Below are 14,424 nucleotides of genomic sequence, written 5' to 3' on the forward strand. Positions count from 1 at the left end.
AGCAATGTAGCAATTTCCATTTTTCTTTAAAAAATTAATTTTTTATTAACCATAACTTTCCCAAAGGCTATAGTAGCAAGTGATTCATATAAAAAGTCTAAAATTTGTTAGTAGTAGCTAATTGAAAATATAAATATAGTGAAACATCTTTCAGTCATCAAAGTCATTATACATAGGATTTTCTTAGCCTAGAATTTGGCCTGTACAAATGTTGATAAGACATCTGACTTATATGCCTAGTGCCATTGTATAAAGCAGAAATGTTCTTGTAGATGCTCTGAACTCTGCCTTGTGCTTTTTTTCTTCAACATTTAAAGTCTTTATTAGTGGTCTTAAATAAAGTCAAACAGTACAGTACTTCAGATTCTTCAGTGGCCCTTCATACTTATACCACTGTAGTGCCATCAGTCTTGTAAGTGTACTTGAACTACAAAAACAAAAAGAGATACAAAGATTTGGATTTAAAAAAAAAAATTCGATTTTTTTCCCGAAGGTATATTTTAAAAAACTAAGATCATTACACTTCCTCATTATCCACATCTTTAAATTTCTAGTCCTAAATTATTTGATCAGAAAAATCACCACTTGGTAATAAACATTGGATGTCCTTGGCTGTTCCAGATATTTCTGTTGCCTGGTGATAAATTTTGTTGAGTATAGACTACCAGAAAAGTGCACAAATGATAAAGATACATAGCTCTCAGGGTATGTGGAATTCAGAATGTCTGCAATTTCAACAGAAAATTTAACTTTTAAACCTTAGAGACTTCTGGTTTTAATGTTATTGTACTCTTTAATAGTGTTTGTTAATTGCTGAGTCGTGTCCAACTCTTGGCGACACCATGGACTGTAGCCCGCCAGGCTCCTCAATCCATGGAATACTCCAGACAAGAATACTGGACTGGGTTGCCACGCCCTTCTCCACGGTATCTCAGACCCGGGGACTGAACAAGCAGAGTTTTTACTGTCTGAGCCAGCAGGGAAGCAAGAAGCCATATGCAATTTTTTACATACTTCTAAACCACAGTATCTACTTTTTTTCTGAAATATATAGTGAATGCTTATTCAAACATTGATATTTAAGGAGCAGAAAGAAAAGAATGCAGGTAGGAATGAGAGTAGTGCAAAGAAGAGTGTCTCAGGAAGGCGGAAATTTTGAAAATCATGAGCAGGAGCCAATAGTGACAAATTATAAAACGGCTGACAATTACTGAACACTTGCTTTTTGGTAGACACTTCTAAGAGTTTTTATATATACACACACACACACACACACACATGCAAATATATATATACATATAAACTAATCTTAAAAGAATCACATAAGGTGGTTTTTAGTGTAAAGTGAAGAAGAAAAGCCTTTTGATGAGGGTGAAAAAGGAGATTGAAAAAGCTGGCTTGAAACTCAACATTAAAAAAATTAGCATGGCATCCATTTCTATCGCTTCATGACAAGTAGAAGGGGACAAAGTGGAAGCAGTGACAAGGTTTATTTTCTTGGGCTGCAAAATCACTGCAGATGGTGACTGCAACCATGATATCAAAACACTTGCTCCTTGGAAGAAAAGCTATGACAAACCTTGACAGCATATTAAAAAGCAGAGACATCACTTTACTGACAAAGGTCTGTGGAGTCAAAGCTGTGGTTTTTCCAGTGGTCATGTATGGATGTGAGAGTTGGGCTGTAAAGAAAGCTGAGTGCTGACAACGCTTTCCAATTGTGCTGGAGAAGATGAGCCCCTTGAACAGCACAGAGATCAAACCAGTCAGTTCTAAAGGAAATCAGCCATGAATATTCATTAGAAGAATTGAAGCTGAAGCTCCAATCATTTGGCCACCTGATGTGAAGAGCCAACTCATTGGAAAAGACCCTGATGCTGAGCAAGATTGAAAGGAAGGGGGCGGTGGAGGATGAGATTGTTAGATCGTCACCGACTCAATGGATATGAATTTGAGCAAACTCTGGGAGATGGTGGAGGACAGAGGAGCCTGATGTACTATAGTCCTTGGGGTTGTGGAGTTGGACACAATTTAGCCACTGAACAACACAACAATATTCAAACATGAGTATATTTCCCTAGGGGTAACTGGCATCACAGGAGATTAACTTTGAAAATAAAATTTTTTATTGTTAGTTTCCTTAGAGATCTTTGAGAGTTTGGGTGATAATGGCAGATTTGTGGACAATGCATAAAGGTGGCAAGTTTCAGGTATTTTTATCATGGCATTAGCAGATAGCATTTATTCTCTTAGTTTGCTCATTTTGAGGTTATTACCATGTTGGAAAATCAGAAGCATAACAGCTATACTGTTGAGGGAAATATTTTTGTTCTATACCTAGTAGCTACACCTTTCTTTCCACATTAGATTACTATAAAACCTCCCCAAATTTCTTATTCATTACTGTTGACAATTAAATGGCAGTGTGTCTTAGGGAAAATGCTAAATTTGAATTTGACTGCATGTTAGATGTATTACCTGTAGAAGATTCTGCCTTTTGACTATCCACCTCACACCTTGTTCCAAAATTTATTTAAAGCCAAAGAAAGTGCTCATAAGCATAGGTTTTCCAAGCCATTCCTAATGAAATAAAACTATCAGAAGCTGCATCTTAAATTCAATTTGATAAATATGCACTTCATAGTGTGTAAAACTTTTTGACTAGTAATTAGAACTCTAGGAGCCATAACACTGCAGTCTGTCTCCCTCAGGCTCCAGGACTGCTCCATGAAGACAATGTCACTGCATAATTTCAGCTTGAGAGTATTTATGAGATGGTTTCAGGAATGAGCAGTTTGTGACTGAATGATGATAATCTGTTTTAATTCTCTATTTTATTTTACATCGGTAGCCATAGCTGTAAAGCTCACAGATTTGGAGGTTAAACTTGGACATGAAATATTAAAATATACAAACTCTTTTGGTAAGGTCTATTACATAAATACCAAAGTGCTTATTTCTGGGATTTTAGTTTATCTATGGCTTCAAATTAAGATAATGAAGCATTTATATTGGCTTCTACTCAGCTATCACCATGAAAGTGATTTTATTTGATGATTGGGAAGAGGAAAAAAACTTAAAAACACTTATATGCATTTACCTTGCTAGAGTAGTCACTCTATCCATCTTACAGATAATAAATTACCTATCAAAAGACAAATAGTTCAAGGACAAACTTCAAAGGGGGAGATTTTCCACAAAATTTTTAAAAGAAAATTAGTATTAACACAAATATTTAACAGAGTCAAATAAATATAAAGAAACACAAATGACTAAGAAAATAACAGATGTGTTAATGACACGCTAAGGACAAAGAAAATTTAAGTTGAAGGCAGGAAATACAATTTTTCACCCAAAAAATTGACACTGAAAAGAAATCTTAATGCATATATCCTTTTGCCCAGTAATTCAAATTCTATATATAAGATAAACTATAGAAACACTTCCACAAATGTATAAAAATTAATGTACAATGGATGTGGACTTTTATTATATTTATAATAAAAGACTATAATTCATTTTACTGTGTAAGAGGCCAATAAAAGAATGATCTGTATCCAATGATGTGAAAAGATGTCCACCATATTATGTAAGGGGTAAAAATGGTACAAAAAGTGAGGATAATAGTAGAACTTAATAGGTTTATTATCATGGAATGAAATAAGATGATTAATATAAGGTGCTCCAATACATGGCAAATATCCAGTGCTCAATAAATTTTATTATGTTTACATAAGCTGTATGAAAGGTGAGAACAGGTATAAAAAGTAAGGACAATAGAACCCATCTAGATTTATCACAGGATAATGTTCACCATTATAGTTCATACATATGCATACATCTATGAAGCACTTCATCTAGGAAAATGTAATTCCATTTGACAGGTACTTAAGTGCTTTCCATTTGATGATATGTGTGTGTAGTATTATCCTCATCTTACTAGAAGACAATCTTGGGTATTCAAGTTAAGTCAGGTGACCTAAACTAGTAGGTCTTCAAACCAGGGCAGTATGACTCCAGCACACATGCTTTTAAGAGCAAGATAGAGGGTTGGAAAGAGGCAAAACGGTTTATAATAGTTACCCTTAAACTGTTGATAATAGTGTGTAAGCATTATTATTTTTGTTTGTTTTAGAAAGCAACAAAATAGAAGGTGGTGGTTTAGTCACTAGGTTGTGTCCAACTCTGCGACTCCATGGACTGTATAGCCTGCCAGGCTTCTCTGTCCATGGGATTTTCCAGGCAAGAATACTGGAATGGGTTGACATTTCCTTCTCCAGGGCATCTTCCCAATCCAGGGGTTGAACCCAGGTCTTCTGCACTGCAGGCAGATTCTTTACCAGCTGAAGTGAAGTGAAAGTGGCTCAGTCGTGCCTGACTCTTTGCAACCCCATGGACTATACAGTCCCTGGAATTCTCTAGGCCAGAATACTGGAGTGGGTAGCCTTTTCCCTTCTCCAGGGGATCTCCCTAACCCAGGTGGATCTTCACCAGCTGAGCCACAAGGGAAGCCCAAGAATACTGGAGTGGGTAGCCTATCCCTTTTCCAACGGATCTTCCCGACCCAGGAATCGAACCAGGCAGGCTCTCCTGCATCACAGGCGGATTGTCTACCAACTGAGCTATCAGGGAAGCCCCTTACCGACTGAGCTATGGCGTTATTCTCTTAGTTTAGACTGGATTTCAATGAAAAAGAAAAATCACCTTATAAAAACTATTGGCCACAAGAGGGCATCAGATGTTCTTTTTCCAACTTCCAAACTAAAGGTTGTGACTGTAAATAATCTCCCTTCTCCAAGGAAAAGTATTTGTGGTTATAGTTTAAATCACTGTTTTTCCTAGACATCTACATACAGAAATTGCTACTTGTAATGGAGAATGTTAAGTATGCCAAAGTTATTACATACATTGCTTTACTGGAATCATTTTTGTTAATTAAAAAAGTATAGTTCATTTAGGAAAATAAAAGTACCTAAAAGCACAAAGAAAGAGATCATCAAAATTAACTATAATCTTTCCAGCTGAGATAACTATTTTATCTAGCAAATTATTTTATCTAGTAGCTGAGTTGCTTTTAGTGGATGGGGATATTTAAGAGGGAGCTTTTACTTTATAGACTTCTGTTTTGTTGTTATGAAATATACTCATTTTATGGTCTCACAATTTGAAAATATGGAACATTTTCTTATGTCATTGATTTTTTTCCTAAAACATGATTTTTAATATTTTCATGGAATTCATATTTATGTACCCTAATTGATTTAACCATTCTTTATCATTAGCTACTGATCTCTTTAGGAAATTTTTTTAGCCACTTTATTTAAATATATATCTCCTTTGTTGGAGGTGGTTGGGAGAGGGAGGTATTCCTTTGAAGTCCAGAAATAAATAAGCAAATTGTTTTAGAGTTGCCAGTTTAATTTATATACAGAAAGTCTATAGATGATAAATTTCTTAAGAGTCAAGATAATAAGCTGTAAAATAGGACTATTTTACTCAATTCAATGAAAAAAAAGTTTTATTTTTGAATCTTATTGATCATTCATCAAACACATATAAAGACATGAAATAAAATTTACTGATTAAAAATAAAAGTATTTAAAACTTATAAACTTTGTCTAAAGTGACTGGAACATAACAAATATAAACTTACATTTTTTCACCTGAGTTAAAGTGAAATCTGATTATTTCATGTCTCCTAATATTGCCAATGTTAATAAGAGACCATATTTAAAATCAGATACTGATAGCTAATAAGGTCAAATTATTTCATAAATAATTCTGAAAAGACTGCTTGTGGATGCTTGATAGTCACTGTGAAATCCCGAAAGGAATACACAAAAAACTAAAATCCAAGCTCTCTTACAGGGATTTGGCATGCAGATTTACTGTAAAATTACCCTCCCTAGCATGATTAGGAGTGCTAATCAAAAAGTTTAGGTGGGAAACCATTACAAATATCTATCCATTAAACATTTTAAATGTTTAAAATGTATCAATATACAGTCAGTTGTCTAATATCAGGACTTCCCTGGTGGTCCAGTGGTTGAGAATCTGCCTTGCAATTCAGGGGAAGAGGATTTGATCCCTAGTTGGGGAACTAAGATCTCATATGCACGCCACAACTAAACTGGTGCACAACAATTAGAGAAGCCCACACAGCCAAAAAAGTAGAATTAGGAGACCTGCATTTCATTTCTATTTGCTTTGGTAAATCCAAACCTTTCTGAATCTTGATTTTTTTCATAAAATGATGTTTGTTGTTGTTTAGTCGGTAAGTCGTGTCCAATTCCTTGTGACCCCATGGACTGTAGCCCACCAGGCTCCTCTGTCCATGGAATCTTCCAGGCAAGAATACTGGACCGAGTTGGCATTTCCTATTCCAGGGGATCTTCCGGACCCAGAGATTGAACCTGAGTCTCCTGCATTGTCAGGTGGATTCTTTACCACTGAGCCACCAGGGAAGCCCTCATAAAATGATGCTGAATTAGATAACATAGCCCAAGGATATCCTGGGGGTTGTTTGGCTTTTACCAAATTTAACTGCTATGTGAATTTTCTTCACTTAACTATATTACAAATCTTTTGCCCATAATATTGTGAAAATTGCTACAAAATCATACACATAAAAAATCAAACCTACAAAAACATGTGTTCATCAAGTTCTGTTGGCTACCATCCAGTGTCTTGGATGTAACAGATTGTATCTTTAAGTTGGCAAGGCAGAGATTACATTTCCTTTCATGTAATTATCTTACTTTGTGTTCTCTTGTTTCTGTGAACTTATAAATCCTCTTCCCCTTATCCTTGGTCAAAAGCCTGGTGGAGACTGAATGATGGAGGGCTGACTGTCCACAAGGTTTCAAATCACTGGCACAGTAGTCCTCCGCATGGTGTCACTTCCCACGGTTTCACTTACTTGCAGTCAACCATGGTCCAAACATGTTTTCATTTAATATTACTGTTATGAAGAAACAATTCACAAGTTTTAAATGGCACACTGTTCTGGGCAGTGTGATGAAATATTGCGCCATGCTGTTTGTCCTGCCCGGAACATGAAGCATAGTTTTGTCCTGTGTATTCCACCCTCTCAGTCATCAGATGGACATTCGTGTCCCGGTAACCCCTTATGTTACTTAATCATGGCTCTAAAGTGCAAGTGTAGTGATGCTGGTAATTGTAATATGCCCAAGAAAAGCCATAAAGTGCTTCCTTTAAGTGAAAACGTAAAACTTTACTTAGTAAGAAAAAACTGCTGAGGTTGCTAACATCTACAGGATGAATAAATCTTTCATCCATAAATTGTGAAGAAGGAAAAAAAAAATCTGTGCTGGTTTTGCTGCCACACTTCAAACTGCCGAGCTATAGCCACTGAGAGGGGCAGGTATTTAATTAAATGGAAAAGGCATTAAATTTGTACAATAAGATTTTTGAAAGGGATTACATTCACATAAATTTTATTATAGCATAGTTATAATTGTTCTACTTTATTATTAGTTATTAATCTCTTACTATGCCTATTTATAAATGAAACAATAACACAGGTATGTATGTGTAGGAAAAACACAGTAAACATTGGGTTCAGTATTATCTGCAGATTCAGGTGTCCAAGGAGGGTCTTGAACTGTATGCCCCAGGGGTAAGGGGGGACTACTGGATCTTCACCATCACAGTCTCCTCTCAGAACTGCGAGGTCACTCTACTGTTCTCCAGAAATGTTCTCACTGTTGACAGTTCTGGGACTCCATGAGGAAAAATGTCTTACTTAGCAACATAAAAAGAACACAGTGCCAGTAGCCAGCGTGACGGCTGACCTAACACGTGACCAACACATCTTTTTCAAGTGCAAGATAACTCATTTTCACCATTAGTAGTTTGTGCTGATTCCATAAAACTGCTCTGGGCAAAAACTCCAGAAACTTGAAGAAACCAAGGATAAATGATGAAGAAATACACAGTGATGGGTATACTGTGGCAATGAATTGATACGAACATAGTCAGAACTGCTCCAATTATCAACAAAGTTTGAGTGCACATGCTTAATCGCTCAGTGGTGTCTAACTCTTTGTGATACCATGGTCTGTAGCCCACCAGGTTCCTCTGTCCCTGGGATTTTCCAGGCAAGAATACTGCAGTGGGTTGCCATTTCCTACTTCATCAACAAAGTTTAACTGAGAATCTACTATGCGTTGATCATTTAGATGTAAATATGATCTGTCTTTGAGAAGTGTGACATCTGCTTACAGAGAGGAGACAGACAGGTGAAGACAAGGGACCCTCAGTTTCCTCAGAGGGTACAATCGCAAGAAGGAAAAAATTAGGAGGAGAGCTTAGAAAGGATTGGGATTACATGGTCAGAAAAGGATAAGACCATATGCAGAATGGAAGAAAAAGGGTAACCTGGTAAAAGGGGAAAAAAAAGTGCATTTCATATCACAAAGGGGTATTTTTTATAATATTTAAGAGCTCCAGCTTAGACGGTAAAGAATCTGACTGTGATGTGGGAGACTTGGGTTCCATCCCTGGGTTGGGAAGATCCCCTGGAGAAGTGAATGGCAACCCACTCTAGTATTCTTGCCTGGAGAATCCCATGGACAGAAGAGCCTGGTGGGCTACAGTCCCTGGGGTTGCTAAAGAGTTGGACATGACTGAGTGACTAACACACACAACACACACACCAAATGAGCAGAATTGTAATAAAAAAGAAACATGGGCAAAGCATATGAACATAGTTCTCAAAACCACAAATGGTTTTTAAACATAGGAAAAGACGCTCAATTAACCAAACAGAAATAGAAATTTAAGCCATGACAAAATTTCCTTCTCAGAGATAAGGAAAGATAAAAAATGTTGGAGAAGAGTATTGGTGAGGAACTGGAGAGAGATAAGTTAAGCACTCTTATCTGTTGCAAGCATAAGCTGCTACACTAGTTAAAGAAGATATTGTAATAACAGCTTATCAAAATAGGCTTTACTCAGTACCTCTCCCTTCTAGAAGTTTAAAGATATATTTGCACATATGAAAACTGATATATATACAAATACTATGTATAATTTTACTCATTGTGTCAAAAAGATGGGATCAACTTAAGTGGCCAGTTGGAGACTGGTTAAGTAAGTTATAGTGAGCACTCTGAAGTAATATTATACAGTTATGAAAATAAGATTGTTTTAGATATATAAATGATAGATAATAGATAAATGTAGGATGGTCTGAGAGGATTTGTTAAATTAAAAAAATAAGTGTGCATAAAACATTTTAAAAAAACACATATGTGGGGCTTCCTTGGTGACTCAGTACTAAAGGTCAGCCTACAATGCAGGAGACCTGGGTTTGATCCCTGGGTCTGGAAGATCCCCTGGAGAAGGAAATGACAACACACTCCAGTATTCTTGCCTGGAGAATTTCAGGGACAGAGGAGCCTGGCAGGCTTCAGTTCACGGGGTCCGAAAGAGTTGGACACAACTAAGCAACTGAACACACAATATACATGTACATATATGGAAGCGTAAGCATAGAGTAAATGTTGAAGTGGAGAGCTAGATGTGAAAGTTTAAAGGTAGGCAGAGTGTGGACTTTGTAAGTCAGATGTTGTCCAGGAAAGCTTTCGAGCAAGGGAGTGCACTGAAGTGTTTTGAGATTAACTTTGAATCGGATTGTTTTTTTTTTTTTTCTTTTTGTTTTTTTTTTTATTTTGAATCGGATTGTTTTAATCAACTTTTGTCTGAACAAAGGTAACTACAGAGAAGTGGTCATCTACTTGCTTCTAATATCAGATAGATTATTTCTATCTAAAGCAGCCAAAATTCATTGGAAGGACTTATGCTGAAGCTCCAGTATTTTGGCCACCTGATGCAAAGAGCCAGCTCATTAGAAAAGACTGTGGTGCTGGGAAAGATCGAGGGCAAAAGTAGGGCAAAGACAGAGGATGAGATGGTTGGATGGCATCACCAACTCAGTGGATATGAGTTTGAGCAAGCTCCAGGAGTTGGTGAAGGACAGGGAAGCCTGGTGTGCTGCAGTCCATGGGGTTGCAAAGAGTCAGACTCGACTTGGTGACTGAGCAACAATCACCTCTTCAGGTCTTCCTAAGGTTAGATGCTTCCAGTTCTCTCCAAGCAAGCAGTAAATGAATTGAAAAGGATATTTCTTTTTATAAAAGCAACAGAGCTGAAACTCATCATATAAGCACGCTTTCACTGAATACTTAATTTTAGTCAGCTCTAGTACCAGATGCTAAACAGGCCAGGCATAACACACTCATGGTCGAAGCCGCATCTGCTCTCTCGGGACTATCTGGGGTCCCTTTTCTGTGTGTGTTAGCCTCTTCCCTCTCCCATTCCTCAGCCAAAACTTCCTAATTTCATCTCTTCCCTCAGTCCTCTTTACACCTAGCCACCCTCACCCCACCCTCCCAGAGTATGACCTCACCTTTACTTCCTGGCAAAAAGTGAGATCTAATTATATTCCATCCACAGTCACAATCTGATTAAATCTGCTCCCAACCTCACTGACTTTCCCCCTCAATCTCAGGAGAAGACGTTCTCTTTGATCTGGTCAACTCAATCCTACCCACATTCTGTTTTGACCCCTTCCTCTTTCCAGACTCCTTTTCCACAGCCTCACAAAGTAGCTAACCTTTACCCAACTCTAGTTACTGTTTCCTCTGCCTGCCTCCTTCCCTTCGTGGCCAAGAATACTGAAAGAAGAGTCTAACATAGCTTTCAAATTGCATGTTATGAATCAGACATCTCAAGAGCTGGTGGGGATATCATGGGAAGACAAACAAGAACCGTTTCGACTCTGTAGGATTTAATCTGAGTGGGGCATGTTTTGAATGTTAACTATGTTTCTAGATCCTCTTCAGCTCTCATCCATGCTTCAACCCCACAGAACTAAGGGTTGGGACAACCATTCCACGAGAACTGGTCCGTCACCATGACTGACTTCATTCCCAGAATGGTTTGTTTCAGTCTGTTGTGCTCCAGAGGGCTGACTTGGGTCCTCTTCTCATCCCACACAACTCTCTCCTGAGTGATTTCACCCCCGCCTCCTTTTCTTTTTTTTTTTGTGGCAAATTTAACGTACATATAAGGGATTTGATTTAGGTCATACCTGAATGGTCTAGTGGTTTTCCCCACTTTCTTCAATTTAAGTCTGAATTTGGCAATAAGGAGTTCATGATCTGAGCCAAAGTCTGCTCCCGGTCTTGTTTTTGCTGACTGTATAGAGCGTCTCCATCTTCAGCTGCAAAGGCTATAATCAATCTGATTTCAGTGTTGACCATCTGGTGATGTCTATGTGTAGAGTCTTCTCTTGTGTTGTTGGAAGAGGGTGTTTGCTATGACCAGTGTGTTCTCTTGGCAGAACTCTGTTAGACTTTGCCCTGCTTCATTCTGTACTCCAAGGCCAAATTTGCCTGTTACTCCAGGTGTTTCTTGAGTTCCTACTTTTGCATTACAGTCCCTGATAATGAAAAGGACATCTTTTTTGGGTGTTAGTTCTAGAAGGTCTTGTAGGTCTTCATAGAACTGTGCAGCTTCAGCTTCTTCAGTGTTACTGGTCAGGGCATAGACTTGGATTACCGTGATATTGAATGGTTTGCCTTGGAGACGAACAGAGATCATTCTGTCGTTTTTGAGATTGTATCCAAGTACTGCATTTCGGACTCTTGTTGACTGTGATGGCTACTCCATTTCTTCTAAGGGATTCCTGCCCACAGTAGTAGATATAATGGTCATCTGAGTTAAATTCACCCATTCCAGTCCATCTTATTTTGCTGATTCCTAGAATATCGATGTTCACCCTTGCCACCTCCTGTTTGACCACTTCCAATTTGCCTAGATTCATGGACCTAATGAATCAGGTTCCTATGCAGGTTCCTATGCAATAATGCTCTTCACAGCATCGAATCATTGCTTCTATCACCAGTCCCATCCACAACTGGGTGTTGTTTTTGCTTTGGTTCCATCCCTTTGTTCCCTACTGACCTGGGGAGTTCATCTTTCAATGTCCTATCTTTTTGCCTTTTCATACTGTTCATGGGGTTCTCGAGGCAAGAATACTGAAGTGGTTTGCCATTCCCTGCTCCAGTGGACCACATTCTGTCAGACCTCTCCACCATGACCCGTCCGTCTTGGGTGGCCCCACACGGCCACAATAAACTGTGGAAAATTCTGAAAGAGATGGGAATACCAGACCACCTGACCTGCCTCTTGAAAAACCTGTATGCAGGTCAGGAAGCAACAGTTAGAACTGGACATGGAACAACAGACTGGTTCCAAATAGAAAAAAAGAGTATGTCAAGGCTGTAACATTGTCACCCTGCTTATTTAACTTATATGCAGAGTACATCATGAGAAATGCTGGGCTGGAAGAAGCACAAGCTGTAATCAAGATTGCCGGGAGAAATATCAATAACCTCAGATATGCAGATGACACCACCCTTATGGCAGAAGTGAAGAAAAACTAAAGGGCCTCTTGATGGAAGTGAAAGAGGAGAGTGAAAAAGTTGAAAGAGGAGAGTGAAAAAAGCTCAACATCCAGAAAACTAAGATCATGGCATCTGGTCCCATCACTTCATGGCAAATAGATGGGGAAACAGTGGCTGACTTTGTTTTTCTGGGCTCCAAAATCACTGTGGATGGTGATTGCAGCCATGAAATTAAAAGACACTTGCTCCTTGGCAGGAAAGTTATGACCAACCTAGACAGCACATTAAAAAGCAGAGACATTACTTTGCCAACAAAGGTCTGTCTGGTCAAGGTTATGGTTTTTTCAGTGGTCATGTATGGATGTGAGAGTTGGACTATAAAGAAAGCTGAGTGCCGAAGAATTGATGCTTTGGGACTGTGGTGTTGGAGAAGACTCTTGAGAGTCCCTTGGACTGCAAGAAGATCCAACCAGTCCATCCTAAAGGAGATGAGTCCTGGGTGTTCATTGGAAGGACTGATGTTGAAGCTGAAACACCAATGTTTGGCCACTTCATGAGAAGAGCTGACTTATTTGAAAAGACCCTGATGCTGGGAAGGATTGAAGGTGGGAGGAGAAGGGGACGACAGAGGATGAGATGGCTGGATGGCATCACCAACTCAAGGGACGTGTGTTTGAGTGAACTCCGGGAGTTGGTGATGGACAGAGAGGCCTGGCGTGCTGCAGTTCATGGGGTTGCAAAGAGTCAGACACGACTGACTGAACTGAACTGAACGTACATATATATACACCTTTGGCTTAAAACGGCCAGAACTTCACGTTTTCACCTTACCAGGTTCCTCAAATTGTGCTTTGCATTCACAAAAAGAAGCTTGTGAAATAACCTAGTTTAGCTGTATGCGAAACAACTAAACAGTACTTTCACTTAAATCCTACAGCTTAACTTGCCCTGACCACGCAGTGTTTTAATCCTTGTGCTCTGAAATACCTCAAAGAATGGGGGAGACTCTAGGAATGCAAATCAAATTACATACAGCCAAAAAATCAGAAAGAACTTCTAGGTCCAAAAGTAGGGAAAAAAATGAATTATAGGAGATCATCTTAATGAAACATTATGCAGCTATTAAAATGGATATATACATAAATATAAACACTTTTAACAACAGTTAAGATAAACAAATATGATACAATATCAAGTAGGAGAAAGAAATCAAATAGAGGATGTTCACTTTAAAAATAATAGGGATATTAAATATACTAGGAGAGAAATAGAACAGAAAGGTCTTTTGTAATGACATCATTTAGGTGAAATTATTTTTCAACTCATTTACTGTTGTTACAATGCTATCTTAATAAGGAAAGAGTTTTTCAAAATATTCCACCATTCAAGTCAGATGAAATCAAATTTAGAAGGTGTAATGAATTAAACCTATTTTGGAACTGACACTTCTTCACTACTTTTCATACTGGTAAATATTCCTACGTAACACATGGGACAATCCCACGTGTTATAGTCGTACTGTTCATGTACTAGACTTTTCTAGTTCTAGACTTTTCATGTTCTAGACTTTTAGGAATAACCTAAACATAAAGGAAATTTAATTATATGTAAATATATTGGTGTTGCTTTGCATTGAACAGTGTCAGAAAAAGTGAACACAGACATTTCCTTTCTTCATGCTGAGTACTACATCACCATGCCTCCATGCACGTCAAAGGCAGGGTAATGGCAGATCTTGCTGTCCAATCTATTTTCTAGAGCAAAACGTCTATTGCTGTTTGCATTTACAGTGAGATAACAGGCAAAGACAGAACTGTCTTGGGGAAAGGCATACAGTCACCCAATCCCATAAGATATGAGGCAAATACTGCTATTACAACACAGTAATAATCATGATAATGACAGCAACCAATGCTTACAGAGCACTGATGTGCTATCTTAAGTGCCTCAGATGTACTAACCATTCTCAGAAAAATTCCACAAAGTTGGT

General features: G+C 38.2%; 1 protein-coding gene across 4 annotated transcripts in view; it reads right to left on the reverse strand.

The window, feature by feature from the left end:
• Positions 1-62: 62 nt before the first annotated feature.
• CXADR (CXADR Ig-like cell adhesion molecule) overlaps positions 63-14,424 on the reverse strand; it is a 69,917-nt gene continuing 55,555 nt past the window's right edge. The window contains exons 8-9 of one of the 4 annotated variants that reach the window (XM_061134159.1): positions 3,101-3,145; positions 63-427 (exon numbers count right to left, since the gene is read on the reverse strand). In XM_061134159.1, the coding sequence (XP_060990142.1) occupies positions 3,128-3,145 (18 nt within the window). In that variant the 3' untranslated portion in view covers positions 63-427; positions 3,101-3,127. Of the gene's footprint in view, positions 428-3,100; positions 3,146-5,710; positions 6,962-14,424 lie in introns of those variants that run through there. The other 3 variants (XM_061134161.1, XM_061134158.1, XM_061134160.1) reach the window with 3 other exon arrangements.

The sequence above is a fragment of the Dama dama genome, chromosome 31, assembly GCF_033118175.1.
Source record: "Dama dama isolate Ldn47 chromosome 31, ASM3311817v1, whole genome shotgun sequence".
NCBI lineage: Eukaryota > Metazoa > Chordata > Mammalia > Artiodactyla > Cervidae > Dama > Dama dama.